Here is a 10000-nt window from a genome sequence, read left to right on the forward strand (position 1 = left end):
AACAAGTGCTGTATTGCCATATCAAGTGACGTTAACACGCTGCCAATATAGCTCAAAAACAACTTCATTTTACACTGTTACTTATGATAGCTACTGACCCTATCACATTGAATATCTTCAAGGTAGTAATCGCCTTCACTACACGCGGGAGTAACTACTGCTTCGGAAGTAATCTCAGGAGCAACAGTTGGAGGCTGTGGTTTGCAAGAAAAAAAAAATGTTGCTTAGATCACAGAAAACCATGATGGCTGAAAACTCATATTATATATCAAGGTAATAGAATCATCTGTCAGTTAAAGGAAGTTCCTCCTCCGTTTTGGTGCTCGTTAGAAAAAAGGTATATATATTGTTTTTTCTTATTTGATATAATTGGGAAGTCCTTTGGTCCCTCATTTATTGGTGGCGACAAACAAAACAGTGGTAACACTTGTTTTCTGTTTATCTACTGATGTATCAATGGGCAATATAAAGCTGCTTCATTTTACCACAGGAGTGCTAAAGGGCAGGTTCAGGAAGCCCTCGTTCATGGACCTGATGAGGTTGTAGGGCCGCCCCGTGCAGGACCCCGAGAAGTCGTCCGTCTCCAGACTCCACACCATCGTCCCCGCCAGGCCTTGGCTCCGGGCGTACTGACCCTGGGGAGGATATCGCGCTGTTTGACCGTCTCTCTCTCTCTCTCTTTCTCTCTTCATTTCTCCTTCCTCCTCTCCCCTCTCTTCTGCCTCTTTTACCAACTTTGGCCATAAAAAAACTACTAGGACTTGGGAAGGTTTGCTATTACCAACACAAAAGGAGGTGATGAGCACAAACATCACATTAATATTTACGCCTAAAATCCAATAAAAAACATAACATCAATACAATATATAAGAAGGAAAGGGATAGATGGGGGATAAAAAGGGCAAAGGAAAGGATGTTTGAAGGAAAAGGAAGAGAGAGAGAGTAGGGCGAAAAATAGAAGAGGGGAAAGAATGGCAAGGAGGAAGAAGTGTACAAAGTATCTCAAAATACCAGAAGTACTAAACGAATTCAAAACCACAATCGGATGAACGGACACTGCCACAGTATAAACGAAGTGAAAACAGACATATCCTGGCAAAAAAGAGAGAGAGAGAGAGAGAGAGAGAGAGAGAGAGAGAGAGAAGGGCTACTTAGTTTTAGAAATATATGCAGAAGGAAATAGGTGATGAAGTGATACAAAAATACGACGAAAGGAAAAAAATAGAAAAAAAATGAAGAAGAAAAGACAACATACAAATCCGACGCACAAAAATAAAGAAATATATAAGAAATTCAATAGAGAAGTGAAAAAGAATACAAGTAAACAAATTAAATGTGGAAAAGGGAAAACTAATGATAAATGTAAAGACAGCAACCGGAACCGGAAGTAGCAAACACATATATAAAATAACACCACGAGAATGGAAACCAATATCCACAACTGTCAAAAATCCACAAAGAGAAAATACATCAAAGAAAGAACCTAAGACTACAAGGGGTGCTATACCCGAAGGCAGACGTAGGAGTGCCAGGAGAAGACACCACCATCTCCACGCCATGAAAGAAGAGGCGGAAGGAAGCACCGGAAGCCAAGCAACAGGAAAAAATAACTTACAGTGAGAAATTCTTCATGCAGAAGGGGACGCGTTTAAGAAGGGCATAACAAATGATCCAAAGGATACTGGAAGGAGGACAGACACAAATCAATGGGGAAAATGCACAATAAATCTTATATACAAAAGAGGAGACAGAACCACGTGCGACAACTGTAAGTAATAATACAATAAACCTTAAATAAAAGAAGCAGCACCCTATGTAAAAAAAAATACATAGCAATCGGCCTGCTATCACATGCCTATAAGGTGTTCACCAAAATGATAGAAAATAGAATTGAACTTAGAAAATGGATCTACCAAAATGATAAATAACATTTACTAAGGGACATCGGCGATAGTAAGAAAGTGCTACTTGAGAACAGAAGAACTCAAGACAAGTAAAAGAGCATTGCAAGGATATTACAAGGGTGTTCAACATATAAGTTGATGATGAAGTCTTTGGGCGAGACAGAACACAGTATCTAGAGAAAACGTAGGTTTTGATGTAGATGATATCGAATAACTACGGAAAACCTCGATGAACTAAGCGAAATGGCAAGAAAGTAGAAAACCTGCACAGAATACAAATTACAAATTAATGTATAAAAACCAAGTCTGTGAACATCAGTAGGAGACAAAAAATATAACCGACCCTGCCACAGGACAAGAAGAGCAAGACTGTAAGCACCAGAGTACCTATTTTACAGAAGTTAGACGCAGATAGACCGATAAAAGAGGCTGAATATACAGAGAGGAGAATGCAGATTAAAAAAAAAAAGTTAGGATAAAGAAGACTTGGAAAACGCAAGATATCGAAGTGTAAGAAAATATATTGTCTTTTTGGATACCAAAAAGATAGGTCATATAAACCCCTACGCTTCGAAACGCCTGAGAATAGACCAATCTAACATCATGTGAGAGGACAGAATCACTAATAATAAGAGGAGCAGGAATGAAGATGACGGAGTGACGGGGTAAGAGAGAATAAATGACATGCAAGAGAAGATAATGAAGATTGGGATATTTGGAAACAGTTTTGCTATTCTAGCGATTTTCCTGCTAGATCTAGAGTTTGTCACTTATGATCTAGCGGGAATATTCTGAAAGTTTACTCTGCATTTAGCAGTCACATTATATGGGAAATGAAGAGCTTTATTCTTATGTGTAGCGTTTTTTTAAGTCCAATCTAGCGGTTTTGAGGAAATATCAATGATAACACTGAGTGGAAAGGAAGCTTTGAATGAAAGGCAATGTATGGAGTACGAAGAGAAACCAGGACAAGGGTAAAATGCATTTGATCAAGACGTAAAGTGAATAGATGGCTTAAGAGATGCCTAAGGATAAGCCAACCCCCTACCTTGACCCACATTGAGAGGGCGTCCTCGTAGCCGCACCAGATCTTGTTTCCCTGATAAAACGCATAAGGCTCGTTCATATCCGGATCGAGAACCACCGTCCACTCGCTGTCTCGCTGCATCTCGCATATCTGTCGCCATAATTATTTCCTTGTTACTCCTGTCTCCTCATTTCCTTATTCTAATCATATACATGATTAGATCAAGAAAAAAATAAAGAATGCCCCATCCCTCACCTGCCTCGTTGTACCCAAGAAACGCCCAATTAAATCAAGAAAAGCATATACAACGTAGATAACCTATCCTTCACCTCATTGTACCCGAAAGATACCCACTCAAATAAAGAAAACCAGATACAGCATAGCCAACACACCACTCACCTCGTTGTACCCGAGGATACCCAACGACGCTGTATAGGGCCCAGGTTCCCCCGCTTGTGTGGCCGAAGCGAAATACCCTGTGTCGTCTAAGCTGTCTAGTGTCCAGCAATTACCGAACGTTCCGAGACCCAAGACCATCTTGCTCTTGTCTGCTCCTCCCGACACCCAGTACTCGAGGCCGTAGTCCTAGAAGTAAAAGACATCTAGAAGATAGAGGATAGATATGTAGATATGTATATAGATATGAATAAATAGCACATAGAGATATTTAGATGAATGTAGCTATGTATATAGATATGAATAAATAGCACATAGAGATATTTAGATGAATGTAGCTATGTATATAGATATGAACTGATAGAATATAGAGATTGATAGAACATAGCTAGATGTATATACTAAGTATGTAGATATGAATTAATAGAAATAGAGATATTTAGTTGCATACAGATATGAATATATAGAATGTAGAGATATTTAGATAAGATATGTATATAAATTTGAATTAATAGAATATAGATATATTTAGATGTATATGGATAGAATATATAGATATGTAAATATATATAAATAGATATACTGATAGAGGATGTTTTTTCATGATGGACGAGAGGGAATGGGGTATCTATACTGCGGTCTAATGCTGAGGCATTAGACCGCAGTAATAATAATAATAATAATAATAATAATAATAATAATAATAATAATAATAATAATAATAATAATAATAATAATAACTGTAATAATAATAATAATATTTAGTAACATTAAAATAAACCAAGTGTACGAAACGAGAGCAGACTCTTTCCCACTCACAATATTCAGGTAAATATTGTTTCCCTTATCCTCCGGGTGGCCGTACAGAGGGGCATGGTGGTGGGTGTAGGTGCTCCAGGTCCCGTGGAAGTTGTAACCACGCAGAAGGAGTAGATCCGTTACAGCTGACACGGTGGGGATGTCGTAGGCCTTGTCAATGACTGGCTTTTGTAGAGACACAGCGGCTGTTAGTAAGAGGCCTTCCATCGTCAGCACCTCTCGAAGCTCAGTCAGAAGCAGGATGTAATTTTCCTGGAATGAGGATTGTGGTGTTGGTGAGGATGATAAATTAAGAAAAAAAAAGTAATGATGATTGGTGTTATGGTTTTTGAAAAGAGGAATGGTTGATGTGGCGATAAAGATGATATGAACGGGAGGTTGGCAGTCAGTGTGAGTGTTACAGCTGTTGTCTGTTAGCAACATTAGATGTGTTTTTCATTATCATAATCTTTATTGTGATCATTATCATTATTGCTGTTGTTATTATCATTTTTTATTGATATTATCTTTATTAGCATGATCATTATCATTTTTTGCTATTATCATTATTATCATGATCATTATCATGATCATCATCATCATCATCATTATCATTATCATTATCATTATTATTATCATTATTATTATTATTATCATTATTATCATTATTATTGTTATTGTTATTATTATTATTATTATTACTATTATTATTATTACAATTATGTTCATTATTGTTATTATCATTTGTATTATTATCATTATTATCATCATCATCATCATCATCATCATCATCATCATCATCATCATCATCATCATCATCATCATCATCATCATCATCATCACCACCACCACCACCACCACCACCACCATCATCATCATCATCAACATCATCTTCATCATCATCATCATTATCATCACCACCATCATCATCATCATCATCATCATCATCATCATCATCATCAATCATTATTATTGTCATTATTGTTATTATTATTATTATTATTATTATTATTATTATTATTATTATTATTATTATTATTATTATTATTATCATTATTATTATTATTATCATCATCATCATCATTATTTTTTTGTTATTATTATTATCATTATTATTATTATTATTATTATTATTATTATTATTATTATTATTATTATTATTATTATTATTATTATTATTATTATTATTATTATCATTATTATTATCATTATTATTATTATCATTATCATTATCATCATCACTAGTAGTAGTAGTAGTAGTAGTAGTAGTAGTAGTAGCAGTAGTAGTAGTATCATTATCATTATCATCATCACTAGTAGTAGTAGTAGTTGTAGTATCATTATTATTATCATTATCATTATTGTTGTTGTTGCTGTTGTTGTTGTTACTATAGTTATTATGAGTGTTTTTTTTATTATGATTATTATTAGTGTTTTTCTTTATTATTATTATTATCATTATTATTACTATCATTATTATTATTATTATTATTATTACTATTATTATTATTATTATTATTATCATTATTTTTTTTTATTATTATTATCATCATTATTTTTTTTTATTGTTGTTGTTGTTGTTGTTATTATTGTTGTTGTTATTATCATTATTATCATCAATATTATTATTATCATTATCATTATCATCATTATTATTATTATCACTATTATTATTATTATTATTATTATTATTATTATTATTATTATTACTGTTGTTGTTGTTGTTATCATTATTATTATTATTATCAATATTATTATTACTACTACCACCGCTATTATTACTGTTGTTGTTTTTTCTGTTGTTTTTATTAATACCACTATTAATCACTATTATTATTATTATTATTATTATTATTATTATTATCATTATTATTATTATTATTATTATTATCATAATCATTATCATCATCGTCATTATTATAGTTATCATTATTGATAATAATAGTAGTGGTAGTATTGCTATCATTATTATCATCATTATCATTATATCATTACCATTATAATTATTACCATCATTATTGTCATTACTATTATTATTATCATTATTACTATTATTATATTTAAAATGTCATTATCATGATCATCGTCGTCATTATCATTGTCATCACAATTATTATTATCATCATTTCCATTATCAGTATTATTGTCACCATTATGATTATTATTATCACTATTAAAATTACAATTATTATTATCAACATAAATAACATTAATATAATCATCATTATCATTACATTATTAATACTTTTATCATTATCATTACCATTATTATTATTATCATTATCATTATTATTATTATTATTATTATTATTATTATTATTATCATTATTATTGTTATTACCATTGCTATTTTCCTTACTACTATCGTTATCATCCCTATTGTCATTATCATTAACATTATTATTATCATAATTATTATAATTATTATTATTATTATTATTATTATTATTATTATTATTATTATTATTATTATTATTATTATTATTATTATTATTATTATTATTATTATTATTATTATTATTATTATTATTATTATTATTATTATTATCATTATTTATCATTATTATTACCATTATTGTTAATATCATTTGTTATTATTAATATTATTATTAGTAGTAGTAGTAGTAGTAGCATTATCATCATATTTATTGTTATTATGACTGTTATTATAAGCATTATCATTATCATTATTATCATTACTATTATCCTCATTATTATCATTATTATCATCACTATAGTCATCATTATTATCATTATTTTCATCACTATTAACATCATTATTATCATTATCATCATTAGCAGCAGCATTAACATAATCATCAATAATAGCATTAATATCAGTATCACTATATGACCATCAACACCATCGTCATTATTTTCATGTCATAACTATTCTTACTGAATTATCATTATTGTTGTTATTATCAGACGCATTACTTATTATCGCTATAATTATCACAATGTTCACTATCATAAGTAGTAACTCGAGTTCACTATCATAAGTAGTAACTCGATTATCTTGGTAACGATTTTATTTTCATTGGTCATAATTGTCATTATCACCATTATTATAATCATAATCTTATTGTTGCTGTTCTCACCCCTATGAACTTATTTTATTGATTTTGTTGTTGGTTTTATTACTTTTGTTATCGTTATCATTATCACTGCTATTGTTGTTGTTGTTGTTGTTGTTGTTGTACATAGTATTAACCTCACTACTGTCATTATTATTTATTTTTGCCATTTTCATTACCATTGCAGCTAAAAATATCGTCTATTATAAGTATCAATGTGATTAGTGTCATTGTCTTGCTGTTTTTGTAGTTATTTACACTTATCAAATAAATAATAATTGTTATTATCATTATTATGATTACTAGTAAGATAATAACCACGCTACCAATGCTATTAATGTTATTGTATCGATATAACATTAACATTATCACCATTACCATTGTTCTTTATAATTACTTATAGAATGTAATATAACTTACTTATGTTGACTACATACGTTGTTTGTCTGTCTTCAACCTGTATTTATTTTACATTTCTTATTCCTAATATATGCCGCACTCCTCATAATTAACTAATGTTTATCGTGCTTATTATTGTAATATGAAAATGTCTACACAAAATTAATTCATTTTCAAGTGATTCTATTTTATTTCCGAAATGCTCCTGTTTTGTGTTATTTTATTTTATTTTTTCCTAGTGTCGTTGTTCTGTTTCATCTTTCCCATATGTTACTGTATTTTTTTTTTTTTTTTTTTTTTTTTTTTTGTAGCGTGAACTTACATATTATTCTGTACTTGTACAGAATTAGCACCTTTCCAGCCTGAAGTGGAGTCCATAGCCTTGGACACGTAAAACCTACCGCTTGATTCTTTTTACGATAAAATTTGCTCCACCCGATTTCTGGGAATCTAAGACAGTTTACAGTTTGCTTTTTACAATTATTTTTTACACCATTACACACTACTTTGGGTTTCTTCATATTACAAAAGCGCAGCTAATATAAAATGCAAGCTTAGATTACAAGTGCCATTATAGCTATGACTAGTATAAAAATGAGAAAAATGTCATCTCGTAATCAACCCAGAAAGCAAAGTTCTTTCGATTTTTTTCTATTTGACAATATCACCATATATGTACATGATGGTATATCGTAAAATAGTGTCGTTTTAATGATAGTTTTGTTTATTCTTTCCTACTAGTTACTGTATTGTGACTTACGAGACATACTGTACCTTGTCCTCCGGGATTCCGTTTTTGTCGCCAGGATACATCCAGTCTATGTCTAGACCGTCAAAGCCGTGGTTCTTCGCCAGGCTGACGGCACTGGATACGAAGATTTCTCTTTTTAAAGGGTCGGCTGAGACCTGTTGGGCGTCAGAATGTTAGAACAAGCTTTGTCATCTCTGCTGCATGTGGTCGTAACTGCAGGCGCGGGCAAGCAGTACGTCTGATATTATTGTTGGTAAAGATACCAATTATTTATGGGACTTGCCGATAGCGGTAAGGGTGTTTTTACACGGATTTTTCTTTCTGAAATGAAATGAGTATCTGAATACTGAAAAATATGAACTAAGGGACATTTTAGATTCCAAATGTCATAGCTATACGTGTAATAGTCATCTAACATTGCAATAAAAGATTTCAGTGGTGCTAAGAAATAATGGCGGCTCTTATTCATCACTGCATAGACCCTTTTTGCAGCATCCCGAAACTCCTTACACTTTTTTTTATACATTCATCTTGGCTCGTGGTCGCTATAAAACATGAAGTTTATTCAGACATACAAATTACTTTTTTTTTATTTCACTTAAAAAAGTCAATAGGAAACCATTAAATTACTTATTATGCTGGTATGATTTCTGATAAGAAACAAAGTGTTGTGGAAACTTCAAATGAAATGGAAAAAAGACCTGATTTCCTTTCAACTTCTATTGTTTGTATATACAGCTCTTCACTTCGCAAGGCTGTGGAAACTTTCAGATGTATTTCTAACATATTTTTCTTATTACATCCATTGTTCTTCATATGGAAATGGAAGTATATGTTGCTTGTAGTTTTGTATCTTATCGTATCCACTGAAAGTGAGCTCCATGTTCACATAGAGTCCGAAGCTCAGATAACTGGTTAATGGTATTTACTTGTCTTAGTGCCTATAATATATCAACAGATCATGCCTTTCCTTTTGATATTTTTGATCCTGTAAGGTTTTATCATAAAGGTTAAAATAAATGTGTAGATATTCATCCCACCAAGGTCAATACCACGTCCTATGATGACACGTTGGAAATTCTTACCGTGTCGTCATGATTGACTTTAAATTTTATCCATACAGAGTGAACAAGTGTTTGGTGTATTGTTTAAAGGCACAGAAACATTTCATGTATCTTCATATAAGAATTGCATATCAAGAAACATACGATACGATATATCTGAAAAATATCGCGCTTTGATTGGCCGACCAGAGAACACCACTTTTTATCAAGGAATAGGCATACATAACGAAAAGATGTTTCAGAAGGTTCCAATTATGTGCGCTTAAAGAGCAAACATGTTTGAGTATGTACCAAAGTATTAAGGGTTTAGGAGATCCAGTAAAAAAAAGGCCTTATATGACATTCATTATAATGAAAGACATTTTCAGTTCAGTCACTAACCACAAAGTAACACTTGAACCATACGCACATTTCAGATACATTACCACAGGCTTCTAACACAATTTTACTTGTAAAGTTCCAACTGTGATCCAAGTCTCACCTGGGACATCAGCCTAGCGTTTCCTCCAACGGAAAGTAAGGTCTTGAGTTCTGGGTTTACCGTCTTAAGAGCCGTGAACCTGTCATAGGCACAGAGGCCCCAG

At 31.8% G+C, this 10000-nt stretch overlaps 1 protein-coding gene and 1 long non-coding RNA gene across 3 annotated transcripts in view; one reads left to right on the top strand and one right to left on the bottom strand.

Annotated features, from left to right (window-relative positions):
- Nucleotides 1-2756, top strand: part of LOC119576237 — an 11333-nt gene extending 8577 nt beyond the window's left edge. For both annotated transcript variants that reach the window (XR_005229031.1, XR_005229032.1), the window contains one exon: nucleotides 491-2756. This is a non-coding gene — a long non-coding RNA (uncharacterized LOC119576237). The remainder of the gene's footprint in view (nucleotides 1-490) is intronic.
- LOC119576236 (endochitinase-like) overlaps nucleotides 1-10000 on the bottom strand; it is a 13208-nt gene that overhangs the window by 805 nt on the left and 2403 nt on the right. The window contains exons 3-9 of the mRNA XM_037923830.1: nucleotides 9898-10000; nucleotides 8376-8507; nucleotides 4147-4398; nucleotides 3331-3516; nucleotides 2953-3081; nucleotides 486-635; nucleotides 99-194 (exon numbers count right to left, since the gene is read on the bottom strand). The exon at nucleotides 9898-10000 is cut by the window's right edge and continues 32 nt beyond it. Coding sequence (XP_037779758.1) covers nucleotides 99-194; nucleotides 486-635; nucleotides 2953-3081; nucleotides 3331-3516; nucleotides 4147-4398; nucleotides 8376-8507; nucleotides 9898-10000 — 1048 coding nt within the window. The remainder of the gene's footprint in view (nucleotides 1-98; nucleotides 195-485; nucleotides 636-2952; nucleotides 3082-3330; nucleotides 3517-4146; nucleotides 4399-8375; nucleotides 8508-9897) is intronic.

Source organism: Penaeus monodon, chromosome 8 (genome assembly GCF_015228065.2).
Source record: "Penaeus monodon isolate SGIC_2016 chromosome 8, NSTDA_Pmon_1, whole genome shotgun sequence".
NCBI classification, from domain to species: domain Eukaryota; kingdom Metazoa; phylum Arthropoda; class Malacostraca; order Decapoda; family Penaeidae; genus Penaeus; species Penaeus monodon.